A 16,522-nucleotide genomic window follows, 5' to 3' on the forward strand; every position below is an offset into this window, starting at 1 on the left:
ATTTTCTTGATCTTTTCAAAAAACAAGCTCCTGGATTCATTGATTTTTTTAAAGGGCTTTTTGTGTCTCTATCTCCTTCATTTCTGCTCTGATCTTAGTTATTTCTTGTCTTCTGCTAGCTTTTGAATTTGTTTGCTCATGCTTCTATAGCTCTTTTAATTGTAAGGTTAGGGTGTCGATTTTAGATGTTTCCTGCCTTCTCTTGTGGTATTTAGTGCTATAAATGTCCCTCTTTATACACTGATTTAAATGTGTCCCAGAGATTCTGGTATGTTGTGTCTTTTTTCTCATTGGTTTCAAAGAAGATACTTATTTCTGCTTTAATTTTGTTATTTACCCAGTAGTCCTTCAGGAGCAGGTTGTTCAGTTTCCATGTAGTTGTGAGGTTTTGAGTGAGTTTCTTAATCCTGAGTTCTAATTTGATTGCACTGTGGTCTGAGAGACTATTTGTTATGCTTTCCATTCTTTCGCATTTGCTCAGGAGTGTTTTTCTTCCAATTACGTGGTCAATTTTAGAATAACTGCAATGTGGTCCTGAGAAGAACGTGTATTCTGTTGATTTGTGGTGGAGAGTTCTATAAATGTCTATTAGGTCCACTTGGTGCACAGCTGAGTTCAAGCCTGGAATATCCTTGTTAATTTTCTGTCTTGTTGATCTGTCTAATATTGACAGTGGGGTGTTAAAATCTCCCACTATTTTTGTATGGGAGTCTAAGTCTCTTTGTAGGTCTCTGAGAACTTGTTTTATGAATCTGGATGCTCTTGTCTTGGGTGCATATATATTTAGAATACTTAGCGCTTCTTGTTGCATTGATCCCTTTACCATTATGTAATGTCATTCATTGTCTCTTTTGATCCTTGTTGGTTTAAAGTCTGTTTTATCAGAGACTAGGATTGCAACCCCTGCTTTTCTTTTTTTCTTTCTTTTTTTTTTTTTTTTTTTTTTTTTTTTTTTTTTTTTGCTTTGCATTTGCTTGGTAAATATTCCTCCATCCCTTTATTTTAAGCCTATGTGTGTCTTTGCAGGTGAGATTGATCTCTTGAACACAGCACACCAGTGGGTCTTGACTCTTTATCCAGTTTGCCAGTCTGTGTCTTTTAACTGGTGCATTTAACCCATTTACATTTAAGGTTAATATTGTTATGTATGAATTTTATTCTGTCATTATGATGCTAGCTGGATATTTTACCTGTTAGTTGATGCAGTTTCTTCATAGTGTCGATGATGGTCTTTACAATTTGATATGTTTTTGCAGTGGCTGGTACCTGTTGTTCCTTTCTATGTTTAGTGCTTCCTTCAGGAGCTTTTTTAAGGCAGGCCTGGTGGGGACAAAATCTCTCAGCATTTGCTTGTCTGTGAAGGATTTTATTTGTCCTTCACTTCTGAACTTAGTTTGGCTTGATAGGAAATTCTGGGTTTAAAATTCTTTTCTTTAAGAATGTCAAATCTTGGCACACACTCTCTTCTGGCTTGTAGGGTTTCTGCCAAGAGATCTGCTGTTAGTCTGATGGGCTTCCCTTTGTAAGTAACCCAATCTTTTTTTTTTTTTTTTAAGTTCTAGGGTACATGTGCACAACGTGCAGGTTTGTTACATATGTATACATGTGCCATGTTGGTGTGCTGCACCCATTAACTCGTCATTTACATTAGATATATCTCCTAATGCTATCCCTCCCCCCGTCCCCTCCCCACAATAGGACCCAGTGTGTGATGTTCCCCTTCCTGTGTCCAAGTGATCTCATTGTTCAATTCCCACCTATGAGTGAGAACATGCGGTATTTGGTTTTCTGTTCTTGTGATAGTTTGCTGAGAATAATGGTTTCCAGCTGCATCCATGTCCCTACAAAGGACACAAACTCATCCTTTTTTATGGCTGCATAGTATTCTATGGTGTATATGTGCCACATTTTCTTAATCCAGTCTGTCACTGATGGACTTTGGGTTGATTCCACATCTTTGCTATTGTGAATAGTGCCACAATAAACATACGTGTGCATGTGTCTTTATAGCAGCATGACTTATAATCCTTTGGGTATATCCCTAGTAATGGGATGGCTGGGTCGAATAGTATTTCTAGTTCTAGATCCTTGAGGAATCGCCACACTGTTTTCCACAATGGTGGAACTAGTTTACAGTCCCACCAACAGTGTAAAAGTGTTCCTATTTCCACACATCCTCTCCAGCACCTGTTGTTCCCTGACTTTTTAATGATTGCCATTCTAACTGGTGTGAGATGGTATCTCATTGTGGTTTTGATTTGCATTTCTCTGATGGCCAGTGATGTTGAGCATTTTTTCATGTGTCTGTTGGCTGTATGAATGTCTTCTTTTGAGAAATGTCTGTTCATATCCTTTACCCACTTTTTGATGGGTTTGTTTTTTTCTTGTAAATTTGATTGAGTTCTTTATAGGTTCTGGATATTAGCCCTTTGTCAGATGAGTAGATTGCAGAAATTTTCTCTCATTCTATACGTTGCCTGTTCACTCTGATGGTAGTTTCTTTTGCTGTGCAAAAGAAACTCTTAGTTTAATTAGCTCTTTAGTTTAATTAGATCCCATTTGTCAATTTTGGCATTTGTTGCTGTTGCTTTTGGTGTTTTAGACATGAAGTCCTTGCCCATGCCTATGTCCTGAATGGTATTCCCTAGGTTTTCTTCTAGGGTTTTTATGGTTTTAGGTCTAACATTTAAGTCTCTTCTCCATCTTGAATTAATTTTTGTATAAGGAGTAAGGAAAGGATCCAGTTTCAGCTTTCTGCTTATGGCTAGCCAATTTTCCCAGCACCATTTATTAAATAGGGAATCCTTTCCCCATTTCTTGTTTTTGTCAGGTTTGTCAAAGGTCAGATGGCTGTAGATGTGTGGTATTATTTCTGAGAGCTCTGTTCTGTTCCATTGGTCTATATCTCTATTTTGGTACCAGTACCATGCTGTTTTGGTTACTGTAGCCTTGTAGTATAGTTTGAAGTCAGGTAGCGTGATGCCTCCAGCTTTGTTCTTTTGGCTTAGGATTGTCTTGGCAATGAGGGGTCTTTTTGGTTCCATATGAACTTTAAAGCAGTTTTTTCCAATTCTGTGAAGAAAGTCATTGGTAGCTTAATGGGGATGGCATTGAATGTATAAATTACCTTGGGCAGTATGGCCATTTTCACAATATTGATTCTTCCTATCCATGAGCATGGTATGTTCTTCCATTTGTTTGTGTCCTCTTTTATTTCACTGAGCAGTGGTTTGTAGTTCTCCTTAAAGAGGTCCTTTACATCCCTTGTAAGTTGGATTCCTAGGTATTTTATTCTCTTTGAAGCAGTTGTGAATGGGAGTTCTTTCATGATTTGGCTCTCTGTTTGTCTGTTACTGGTGTATAAGAATGCTTGTGATTTTTGCACATTAATTGTGTATCCTGAGACTTTGCTGAAGTTGCTTATCAGCTTAAGGAGATTTTGGGCTGAGATGATGGGGTTTTCTAAATATACAATCATGTCATCTGCAAACAGGGACAATTTAACTTCTTCTTTTCCTAACTGAATACCCTTGATTTCTTTCTCTTGCCTGATTGCCCTAGCCAGAACTTCCAACACTATGTTGAATAGGAGTGGTGAGAGAGGGCATCCCTGTCTTGTGCCAGTTTTCAAAGGGAATGCTTCCAGTTTTTGCCCATTCAGTATGATACTGGCTGTGGGTTTGTCATAAATAGCTCTTATTATTTTGAGATACATTCCATCAATGCCGAATTTATAGAGAGTTTTTAACATGAAGGGCTGTTGAATTTTTTCAAAGGCCTTTTCTGCATCTATTGAGATAATCATGTGGTTTTAGTCTTTGGTTCTGTTTATATGCTGGATTATGTTTATTGATTTGCGTATTGAACCAGCCTTGCATCCCAGGGATGAAGCCCACTTGATCATGGTGGATAAGCTTTTTGATGCGCTGCTGGATTCGGTTTGCCAGTATTTTATTAAGGATTTTTGCATCGATGTTCATCAGGGATATTGGTCTAAAATTCTCTTTTTTTGTTGTATCTCTGTCAGGCTTTGGTGTCAGGATGATGTTGGCCTGGTAAAATGAATTAGGGAGGATTCCCTCTTTTTCTATCGATTGAAATACTTTCAGAAGGAATGGTACCAACTCCTCCTGGTACCTCTGGTAGAATTCGGCTGTGAATCCATCTGGTCCTGGACTTTTTTTGGTTGGTAGGCTATTAATTATTGCCTCAATTTCAGAGCCTGCTATTGGTCTATTCAGGGATTCAACTTCTTCCTGGTTTAGTCTTGGGAGAGTGTAAGTGTCCAGGAAATTATCCATTTCTTCTAGGTTTTCTAGTTGATTTGCGTAGAGGTGTTTATAGTATTCTCTGATGGTAGTTTATATTTCTGTGGGGTCGGTAGTGATATCCCCTTTATCATTTTGTATTGCATCTATTTGATTCTTCTCTCTTTTCTTCTTTATTAGTCTTGCTAGCGGTCTATGAATTTTGTTGATCTTTTCAAAAAACCAACTCCTGGATTCATTGATTTTTTGGAGGGTTTTTTGTGTCTCTATCTCCTTCAGTTCTGCCCTTAGTTATTTCTTGCCTTCTGCTAGCTTTTAAATGTGTTTGCTCTTGCTTCTGTAGTTCTTTTAATTGTGATGCTAGGGTGTCAATTTTAGATCTTTCCTGCTTTCTCTTGTGGGCATTTCGTGCTATAAATTTCCCTCTACACACTGCTTTAAATGTGTCCCAGAGATTCTGGTATGTTGTATCTTTATTCTCATTGGTTTCAAAGAACATCTTTATTTCTGCCTTCATTTCGTTATTTACCCAGTAGTCATTCAGGAGCCGGTTGTTCAGTTTCCATGTAGTTGAGTGGTTTTGATTGAATTTCTTAGTCCTGAGTTCTAGTTTGATTGCACTGTGGTCTGAGAGACAGTTTGTTATAATTTCTGTTCTTTTACATTTGCTGAGGAGTGCTTTACTTCCAACTATGTGGTCAATTTTGGAATAAGTGTGATGTGGTGCTGAGAAGAATGTATATTCTGTTGATTTGGGGTGGAGAGTTCTGTAGATGTCTGTTAGGTCCACTTGGTGCAGAGTTGAGTTCAATTCCTGGATATCTTTGTTAACTTTCCGTCTCGTTGATCTGTCTAATGTTGACAGTGGGGTGTTAAAGTCTCCCATTGTTATTGTATGGGAGTCTAAGTCTCTATGTAAGTCTCTAAGGACTTGCTTTATGAATCTGGGTGCTCCTGTATTGGGTGCATATATATTTAGGATAGTTAGCTCTTCCTGATGAATTGATCCCTTTACCATTATGTAATGGCCTTCTTTGTCTCTTTTGATCTCTGATGGTTTAAAGTCTGTTTTATGAGAGACTAGGATTGCAACCCCTGCTTTTTTTTTTGTTTTCCATTTGCTTGGTAGATCTTCCTCCATCCCTTTATTTTGAGCCTATGTATGTCTCTGCATGTGAGATGGGTCTCCTGAATACAGCAAACTGATGGGTCTTGACTCTATCCAATTTGCCAGTCTGTGTCTTTTAATTGGACCATTTAGTCCATTTACATTTAAGGTTAATATTGTTATGTGTGAACTTGATCCTGTCATTGTGATATTAGCTGGTTATTTTGCTCGTTAGTTTATGCAGTTTCTTCCTAGCATCGATGGACTTTACATTTTGACATGTTTTTGCAATGGCTGGTACCGGTTGTTCCTTTCCATGTTTAGTGCTTCCTTCAGGGTCTCTTGTAAGGCAGGCCTGGTGGTGACAAAATCTCTAAGCATTTGCTTGTCTGTAAAGGATTTTATTTCTCCTTCACTTATGAAACTTAGTTTGGCTGGATATGAAATTCTGGGTTTAAAATTCTTTTTTTAAGAATGTTGACTATTGGCCCCCACTCTCTTCTGGCTTGTAGAGTTTCTGCTGAGAGATCTGCTGTTAGTCTGATGGGCTTCCCTTTGTGTGTAACCTGACCTTTCTCTCTGGTGTCCTTAACATTTTTTCCTTCATTTCAACTTTGGTGAATCTGACAATTATGTGTCTTGGAGTTGCTCTTCTCAAGGAATATCTTTGTGGCATTCTCTGTATTTCCTGAATTTGAATGTTGGCCTGCCTTACTAGGTTGGGGAAGTTCTCCTGCATGATATCCTGAAGAGTGTTTTCCAACTTGATTCCGTTTTCCCCCTCACTTTCAGGCACACCAAGCAGACATAGATTTGGTCTTTTCACACAATCCCAAATTTCTTGGAGGCTTGTTCATTTCTTTTTCCTCATTTTTCTCTACACTTCTCTTCTTATTTCATTGCATTCATTTGATCTTCAATCGCTGATACTCTTTCTTCTATCTTTCTCTCTGGCTGCCCTTAACATTTTTTCCTTCATTTCAACCTTGATGAATCTGATGATTATGTGTCTTGGGGTTACTCTTCTCGAGGAGTATCTTTGTGGTGTTCTCTGTATTTCCTGAATTTGAATGTTGGCCTGCCTTACTAGATTGGGGAAGTTCTCCTGGATAATATCCTGAAGAGTGTTTTCCAACTTGGTTCCATTTTCCCCGTTGCTTTCGGGTACACCAATAAAACGTAGGTTTGATCTTTTCTTGTAGTCCCATATTTCTTGGAGGCTTTGTTCATTCCTTTTTTTTTTTCTCTCTAATCTGTCTTCACACTTTATTTCATTAAGTTGATCTTAATCTCTGATATCCTTTGTTCCGCTCAATTGATTCAGCTATTAATACTTGTGTATGCTTCACAAAGTTCTTATGCTGTGTTTTCCCGCTCCATTAGGTCATATGTTCTTCTCTGAACTGGTTATTCTAGTTAGAAATTCCTCTAACCATTTTTCAAGGTTCTTAGCTTCCTTGCATTGGGTTGGAATATGCTCCTTTAGCTTTGAGGAGTTTATTACCCACCTTCTGAAGCCTACTTTTGTCAATTCATCAAACTCATTCTCCATCCAGTTTTGTTCGCTTGCTGGCAAGGAATTGTGATTTTTTGGAGAAGAGACGTTCTGATTTTTGGAATTGTCAGCCTTTTTGCGCTGGTTTCTCCCCATCTTCGTGGATTTATCTACCTTTGGTCTTTGATATTGGTGACCTTCAGATAGGGTGTCTGAGTGGACATCATTTTTGTTCATGTCGATGCTATCCCTTTCTGTTTGTTAGTTCTCCTTCTAATAGGCCCCTCTGCTGCAGGTCTGCTGGAGTTTGCTGGAGGTCCACTCCAGACCCTGTTTGCCTGGGTATCACCAGCGGAGGCTGCAGAACAGCAAAGATTCCTGCCTTTTCCTTCCTGTGTAAGCTTTGTCCCATAGGGGCACCCACCAGATTATATTCCCTTTTCCTTTTTGTTTTAATCCTTTGTCCTTTTATTTAAAATATGTTTTTTGTAAACAGTGTGTAATTGGGTTTGATTTTTATTTTATCTTACAATCTTTTTTAATTGGAGTTTATAGTTCATTTGTATTTAATGACAATGACATAGAGTTTGGTTTAAGTCTGCCTTCTTGCTATTTGTTTTCTGTTTGTCTCATTGTGGCTATTTTCCTTTTCTTGCCTTTATTCCTCTCTTCATTCTTTCTTGCCTTATTTTTAGGATTGTTAGTATTATAATACATTTTCTTCTTTATTGCTTTTCATTTATACAGGTTGAACATCCTTAATCCAAAAATTCAAAATCCAAAATGCTCCAAAATCCCAAACATTTTGAGCCCTGACGTGATGCTCAAAGATCATGCTCAAAGGAAATACTCATCTGAGCATTTTGGATTTCAGTTTAGGGATGCTTAAGTAGTAAATATAACGCAAATATTCAAAAATCCAAAATAATCCAAAATTTAAAACACCCCTGGTCCCAAGATTTCAGATAAGGGATACTCAATATGTATTATTTTAGGAGTTACCTTCGATTATAACATGAAGCTTTGACTTATTGCCGTCTATCTTAAATTCATTAGTTTAACACTTCTCCAGTAATGCAAGGATCCTGCAACATTCTAATGCCATTTATCATCTTTTGCCCTTATTTATTTTGTCAAATATTTTACTTGTGCATATGTTAAAATGCCCCAAGACCTATTGTCTCCTTATCTAGTAACTTTCTGTCTACACTGTATAGTGCTCTTTGTTTCATTTTTACACTTCTGTGCTTCATTTGGATTTTTTTCTTCAGCCTAAAATTATTTAATTATTTCTTTAGTACTTCTTATGGTTCCAGTCTGCTTTTGCTCAGTTTTCTCAGCTTTTGTTGCCTGAAGTGTCTGTTTTACCTTTTTTAAGGACTTATGGTGCAGAATTCTAGTTTGCCAATTTTTTTTTTTAAATTAAGTATGTCATTCCGTTGTTTTCCCAACTTTCATATATTTTGCTGAAACATTTGCTGACAAATATATTGTTGCTTTGTGAAGGCAGTGCTTTTTTTCAGTTAGCTGCCTTTTTTCTTTACTTTTCAGCAGTTTAATTGTGATTTGCCTATGTATGGATTTGAGGGTTGTCTGTGAATGTGCTTTGCTATTGCTGTTTTGTATTTATTCTGCTTGGATTTTACCGACCTTTAATATGTAGATAGATGTCTTTTCATTTGGTTACGAAAATTACCAGCCGTTACATCTTTCACCATTCCTTCTTTCCTCTCCTCTTGTTTTTTCTTTTTTTAATGACACTGATTACCTGTCTGTTACTTTGTTCTTTTCTTTATATACCTTTTTTTCCTTTTGGATATTTTTTATTGTCTTATCTATAGATCACTAATACAGTCTTTTGCTACATCCAGTATGCCATTAAGCACACCTAGTGATTTCTTGATTTCACAGGTGGTATTTTTTAGTTCTGGAATGTTCAATTGATTTTTTAAAATATAATTCAATTTTCTACAAAAATTTATCTTTTCATCTATTATCTAGACACGATGCTTTGTTTTCTTGTACATATTATATCAGTTAAAGTCTGTATCTTATAAATACACTTGAATCCTATGTTGGAGATGTTTATTGTTTTCCCCTGCCACCTAACTTAATTTTGAGAGAGAGAGAGAGAGAGAACGTTAGCAGGTCGCATAATTTATTTATTTATTTATTTTGAGACAGAGTCTTGCTCTGTCACCCAGGCTGGAGTGCAGTGGCACAATCTCGGCTCACCTGGTAGAAGAATGCCTCATTGAGCACTAAGGCCTTAAAACTGCCCAAGATAAGATTTAATGGATGAGATGTGAAAAAAAAAATCTTCCAAGTGAGGTATTTAATGAGAAGGGTCCCTTTTACTTCCACTCTTTAGCAGTTTTGAAGAGAGGAACAACTCCTTCAAAGCTGCTGAAGAGGCATTCTGGTTGCCCATGTATGTTTTTAATTGTATGTTGATAACTTTTTTCCCTTTATTCTCTGTCTGGGGTCATCATCATCAAAAGAATCTAGGTAATCATAATTTTTATAACTATTGTTTCTGTAGCAACTAAGTGCCACAGCCATTTGACCTCACAACATCTTGCCCTCCATCTGCATTTCATCCCATGCTACTATTGATGATAAGCTGAGTAATCATGATGCTTAGATTTCCCATTTCCTATTATCCTTGTGTTCCTTGAATATGTGGACAACCAGTCCCAGAATCCTATTTTGAGGGTCTCTTTTCTGAGACTATTTCTGATACAATTACTGTATCTGAGTCCCAGCAGGAAACAGATGGCATACTCAATTAAAAGGAGGATTTAATAAAAGGACTATTTAAAAAGCTATGGTCAGAGTACAGGGAAACTGCAAGGGATGGTAAAATTACCCTGGAGTTGCTAACAGCACACGTACCACCCTCCCTAGGTTTAAAGAGAGAAGTGGAAGGGAAGATTACCAGAATCACTCAGAAGGAAAAAGTATCCAGAGTGCCACCTTGAGGCAATCTGGGTTCTTTGGTTGAGAGGCACAGCCATCCTGGGTCTATTCCACAAGGAGGGAGTCAGAGGAATCTCTTATGTTCCTCAGAGTTCCTACCAGCGCTCCCCAGTGGCAGGACCCAGTGGAAAGCCAAAGGGCAGGGAAGACCTTTGATATAGGCCATACAGGTGAGCCTCCTCATGGCACTGGGCAAGTTGTAAGATAATGGAGAATTCATAGCCACACCAAATCTATGAAGAGTTTCAAGAATGTTTGTGTTTGGCATTTTGTTTAAGAAGAAGGAAAATATAATCTACTAAGAGATATTCTCAGACCAGAACTAAGGGTCTGATCAACTCTTGAAAGGACAAAGCAAGGGCCTTTGAGAAGTCTACATCTCTGTTCTACATATTTCTTCAGAGGAAGAGTGACTTTTGTAAGCATTTTAGCCATACTGCAGTTCACACAAGTAACTAAGAAATATTTAAATGCTTACTCTGTGCTGTTTCCAAAATAACAAATATCCAGGCTTGTTTATATTTATCAAATTTATTAAATAGTTTTATTAACCAATCTACATATATATTATATTTAACATTCAACATAATATAAATATTTTGGGATAAATAATTTAAGTGAAACCATTTTAGAGCCCTTAGGGCTTACAAAAAGAATCTTAAAAGATCCATATTTATAATCTTAAGATTAAGAATAATAGTTACAATAGGTAACAAACCATACATTCAACAATAAATATAAAATTTAAATATTTAAATAAATAGAAGGCCTGATATGTTTTAAGTGGGAAGCACTTAATTATCAGGTCAGTGTTGAGATGATGCTTTGACAAAAGGTAATCCATCTGTTCAGAAATTCTACAATGGTTGCTGTCTCATCAGCATATTCACACATCAGTGTTGTTTCAGATCCCTGTAAAAGAAACATGTCAATTTTTTAAAGTACAGAGTAGTTTACCTTATATATAGTTATTCCCAACTGAAGTCTTATAGGCCTGTTGCCTTTATTTTCAAGCTTACCAAGCATATTAATTATTCACAGTTTCTTGAAATGATCAAAATGAATGCCAAAATTACATATTTTGTTATGATACCAAATGATAGTAACATGGAAGCTGAGATTTTCCTCATTTGTTAATTCAGTCAATGAACACAAAAATTTTTTCCCTGAATTGGGTGCAAATAAACATTTAAATAAAAACAGATCTAGACAAATATTAAATGCTGGATGTGAAATAAACTTGATCGCTTTTCCTCTGAATATGTACCTATATTTGTTTAAGTTAAATGTATGAATTGATATGCACATTATACTTCTTTTCTAAATCTTGATTAGAGTCTCCTATTTTTCTACTTAAGTGAATCTCCTTATATTTTCCCCAAAGCAGAAGAGAACTAGCCTAGAACTCCTTATATTTTCCCCAAAGCTAGGACATGCTTCTGTTTGGGAGAAATTTGTGTGAAGAACATCTTCATAAATACTTATACCTACCCCTACTCCATCATAGTATCAATACAGGTGAATTTATCAACTTTTGAAAGTTTAAACATTGGAAATTTTGTTCTGTGGACTGGGTTTTTAGAAACTAGGCTCCTCTGCTGAAAGGAGCTATTATGCTTCCTCTAGTTGATAACCTAAGGAGGAAATATTTTGATATAAAGTGATACTTAAAAGACAGCTTTTCAAATTTGAAGTGATTCCTACCCTGGGAACAAAAAGCAAGTGAGATAGAGTGTTCCCTTTAAATAAGTATTCTCTTTAAATAAACTGTTACAGTGTTCTGTACCCTCTTAAGCATAATTATTTAAATATTGTAATACCTTGGGATCTTTTTATTTTAAAAAGTGTTTGGCTTTTGAAACACAGTTTTCAGATTTTTGCATGGTTTTGTCTTAAATTTGTATCAAGAGTTAAGAATGAGTTTTCTGATGTTAACTATTTTAGAGTAAAACTCTTGCTGTAGATAAGGAACTGAATCTATCAGTGTCTAGATGACATTGATCTCAGTGTATTTTTTTAATTCAACTGAAACAGTCCACTAATAAGTGATTCATTTGGACACAACTGGAGTTACTTTTAGAAACGTCTATTATTATACTTATACTGCTTGTTTAGGATACCTATTAACTCATGAATTTTATACCTTAGCAAATGGGATATAAAAAGAGAGAAGGGAATGTCTTTTACATCACCTGAGTCCCTTGCATATTTTATGCTTCCTGTCATTTTAAAAATACTTTATTCTGAAAGTGGGATTGCCTCTAAAAAGGTTGTTGTTAGTTTAGTCCACTGGCCATTTTAATGGCTCCAGTTTTTTTTTTTTTTTTTTTTAAGACAAATCTCTTATGGGTAGTCCTTCTATCAAATGATAAGGAAACACCATTTGAAAAGCATTTCAGGTAATCAGTATTGACTATTCCAGTAAATAATCTGAAGGAATTGAAAAATATATAATAAAATCTGCCTGCTTTCTATGAAACTCAATTCAGTACCTTCTCTCACTCCCAGTTTTGTGTTAATGTGAAAGGTGATGGAGTTTGGGATGAGGTTTGTCCATTAGTAGATGGTAGGTGCAAACTCTGTAGCTTATACTTCCCAGTTAGTTTATCATCTAACATTAGAAACGATTCATGTTCACAGTGTACTTAAAATGTAGGCTAATTACATGCATGGGTACTTTACAAATACCAAAAATGTTATGTCATTTTAAAATGTGGTACTTTTCCCCTTCCATTTTTTTTTTTTTTTTTATTTCCAGGAGAACAAATAAAGTAATGCCTTACCTTTAGTTCCAGAACTATTACGTTGATATTGCTGATTAAGTCCTTAGTATCTCTTAAGTGAAAGTTTTTGCTTTGAGCTAAATTTAGCACTTCCTCCAGAGGTTTGAGTTCTTCTTCTAGACACTGAAGATGTTTCAATTCTGTGGCCTAGAATAATAATTATCATCAGCTCAGTTTCCACAGAGGTCAGAATCAGAAATTAATTTCTAATTTATTTTATTTGGAGTAGCAGTATGTAGTTTTTACCATTCTCTCTGTTCTCAGTATCACTGTAAAGATGGACCAGTAGAGTTTACATTATAAAACTGGAAAAACTAGGACTCAAGTACCTATGACTAGCGTTAAGTAATAGTTGACTCACTGGTTTTAGCTTAATTTGGCTTTGCAAAATGTTAGCATTTCTGCATCTAAATGCAAATTACAGATGTAGGCTGATTACTTTTCCATTCTGCATAGAAAATCATTAGAACCAGATGAGTTAGAATGTGGAAATATAAAAATCACATTCTATGATTATAATATTTGATCATCTAAGAGTTAAGAATCACAGAATGTTAAGAGACAGAAGGAACTCTTGGATGCTATCTATCACAATCCCGACATTTTACACTAGGTAACAATAATCATGTAGTAGTGGCTCTCAATATAGCCTGGAGCAAGACACATTTAAGTGTGTCTAAATTTTTACTTTTCTACAATCACTACATTAAGATGCATTTCAAAAATATTTGTCCCAATAAAATAAAAGATTATAGTACTTTGGAAGGACTTTTGGACAGGCCTCCTGGTTCTATATTATATATAATATTTCATATTTCTGTGGTATATTATAATTTAAAATAATTTTCTCCAAAATAGGCCCATTTACGTCTCACAGTCATCTTTTGAAGTAGGCAGTGAAGTATCATCTCCATTTTTTAAATAAGGATGCCAAATCTCAGAATTTTACCACATAAGTAGGTAGAGCCAGAATTAGATTTCAGTTCTTTCTCATTATAGCATTAACATAGCATCATTGGAATCAAATATTAAATCAAAAATTTATTAGTTTCTAAAATTTTTTGTAAATGTGCAGTGAGGGTTAAACAAGCAAATGAATAGAGTTTATCATTACTTTTGGTTTCAAACTGTTCGATTTCAGTGAATTCTACCACCCCCTAAATTATGCACATAATATTGTCTTTCTAACAATCTTTAGTGGGAAAGGTAGGACAAGACAATACCAATCCCCTGATATGTCCATCTATTGTGCTTTCAATTCACCTCTACAAATTCTACAAATTCGGGATTTTTGGCATGAACAATGAGGATAAATTTTCTTCAGGAAACAGCATCTAGTGTCTTTATGTTGCTAGAGTTGCATTACGTGGCTCTGTTTAAACTAGAGTAACATCTGTAAGCTGTCTCCTTTACATCTTTCGGAAGAGTAGTTTGAAGCAGATTTCCCTTGAATTAATAGAATTTGAGTCAATGGGATTGCATCTGTGTCCCCTTAAATCCTATTATTTTCTGGGCTTGGATTCACCCTGGTACAAGCCCTTTCTGGCACCAAGTTTTGTTCATTCTCTCTTAACTGGCACAGCTACTAGGTAGCTTTGCACACCTAATGTAACTTGGATGATTATGCTTATGCTGTATCTGAATCCAAAAACCACCTAATGAAACTTCTAATCTTGGGAAATAAGTCATATAACATTATAAGTCTCAAGTTCTATTGGTAAAAAGATAAAAATCCAAAATTTCACTTTGTATTTCTCAGTAAGAATTTTATCTTTAATACTACTAATAATAGCTAATGCTTATATGGTATTTACCTTATGCCAGACACGGTTCTGAGTGCTTTACATTTACTTACTAATTCTCACAAAAGTGTATTAAGTATATACAATTATTCATTTAAGTAGACATGAAACTGAATCACAAAGAGAGCAGGTAATTTGCCAAAGGTCATGAAAGCTAGGACATGGCAGAGCTGAGATTTCACTTCAGATATCTGGCCCCAGAGTCTGTGCTATTAGTTAGTGTTATGCTGCCTCTCACTTAGGAACCTTTCCTAAAACAAGAAAAGATTTTTTAAGTTGGGCTTCTTGGAAACAGATTTTGGTATTTTACATACTAAAATGGCATAATCAAATATTTTAGAGTTTTACATTTTTAAATGAAACCATAAGTCAACATTTTTGTTTAAAATTGTCTTATCAATAAAGTGAGAATATTATTTTTATGTTTCCTTCCCACCCCCACTGATACACAAATATATGTAAAAAATATAGGTAAAACTATTTTAATAGAAGCTTCATTATCCAACTTGGGTTTTCAAAAAAACAGAAATTAAAGTTACTCTTTACCTCAGATAAGCTGCTATTAATCCCATCTGTGCAATTTTTCATATTACTTTGAATTTTATTAAAACAGAAATTTAACATAAAAAATTGTACTTACCTTCTTGGGCATGTAAAACTTAAATGTGAGCATCCTGGTGAGTTTGGGATTCTTGTAATTCTAAGAAAGTATAATACATTGTTAATTAAGAAATGATCTCCAGTTAGATTACTAAATGTAATAATTTTAGTAAGAAAGAAATATACTTACATTAATTCCATTCAAAATCATCTGTAAATCCAGCAGTAAATGCTCCAGTTGTAGCTGTGTTTTCTTTGTAGAACTTGAAGTAGGTGCACTGTTTGTGACAAGTGCAAGACTTAGTGCAATGCAAGACAGGAGTTGCATCCTGTACATTGTGGCAGGAGTTGAGGTTACTGTGAGTAGTGATTAAAGAGAGTGATAGGGAACTCTTGAACAAGAGATGCAATTTATACTGTTAATTCTGGAAAAATATTATGGGGGTGTCAAAATGTTTTACATATTACACATATTTTCAAAGACTTTACCTGTCTGAAAAAACATTACCTTCATTTTTCCTCTTCTGATGACTCTTTGGAATTTCTTTAAACCCTCAAAGACTGACTGAATGGATGTAGGTGAAATCCCTCTTGGTTACCTTAGCCCACACTTATAGGTGATAGTTCTAATTCATGCAATTAACGCCTTCTGTATGAAACAGTTTTTCCTCCTTTCTTTAAGGGGGTGGGGATACAAAAGTAACCATGAAAATTTTCTCTTTGTCATAAAACTACACTGAACTTGTGAGTAGCATATTGTGGTGGACAAGAGCAAGAATAAATAGATGAAAAGAATAAATGTTTAGATTTGTTGATTAAACAGGAAGTATATTGGTTTCCTGTTTCAGAATGGTTTTACCTTTTTATCCACACAATGAGCTAATTGTATACAATAAGATAGATTGCTTCTTACATGTCAGATAAATACTAAGATTAGAATACATAAAATGCTTATTGAGCTTGAGGTACTATTTTACGCTGTTTTAATTTTAAAATGTTTATATATCTGTTTAAGTCTCTTAATATCTATTGTACGTTTTTTAAAGGGTGCGATTATTAAATACTCAGAAAAAGGTTTGCATTCAAGGATACTGATGCTAGTTTTATAATAGACTTTGTATGTGTTATGTGTAAACCAGTCCATGTTTCTCATTTTTATGTCTTTACCTCTTTAATGGATTTTTATTTATTCTCTAAATCACCTGGGACACTATGAATGTAACCATAATAGTTATGATCTTTTTTTTAGTCAGACTGGGATATTTAGGACAGGAGTTCATTCATCCCCAGTAGCATGCACAAACTGTCTGACCAATTGTACGGGTATATACTTTTAATTTAACCTGGAGACACTTGAGGAGATCCTCTCTCAGAGAGTCCTTGTAAAGCTTCCATTCTACTGCCTTATTTATTTCTTACCTGACCTTTTTTTTTTTAAAGATGATATTGTCTATATTTTTGTTTATTTGTTTAAGACAATATTGTCT

General features: G+C 35.3%; 1 protein-coding gene across 1 annotated transcript; it reads right to left on the reverse strand.

Annotated features, from left to right (window-relative positions):
* Positions 1-10,365: 10,365 nt before the first annotated feature.
* IL2 (interleukin 2) lies at positions 10,366-15,659 on the reverse strand. The gene is made up of 4 exons (XM_010362509.1): positions 15,226-15,659; positions 15,076-15,135; positions 12,634-12,780; positions 10,366-10,762 (listed from the first exon to the last, which is right to left on the reverse strand). Exons 1-4 carry the CDS (start codon positions 15,370-15,372, stop codon positions 10,652-10,654), a joined length of 465 nt encoding a protein of 154 aa, XP_010360811.1. The 5' UTR covers positions 15,373-15,659; the 3' UTR covers positions 10,366-10,651.
* Between the last annotated feature and the right edge of the window lie 863 nt (positions 15,660-16,522).

This window comes from Rhinopithecus roxellana, chromosome 2 (genome assembly GCF_007565055.1).
Source record: "Rhinopithecus roxellana isolate Shanxi Qingling chromosome 2, ASM756505v1, whole genome shotgun sequence".
In the NCBI taxonomy this organism is placed as follows: Eukaryota; Metazoa; Chordata; class Mammalia; order Primates; family Cercopithecidae; genus Rhinopithecus; species Rhinopithecus roxellana.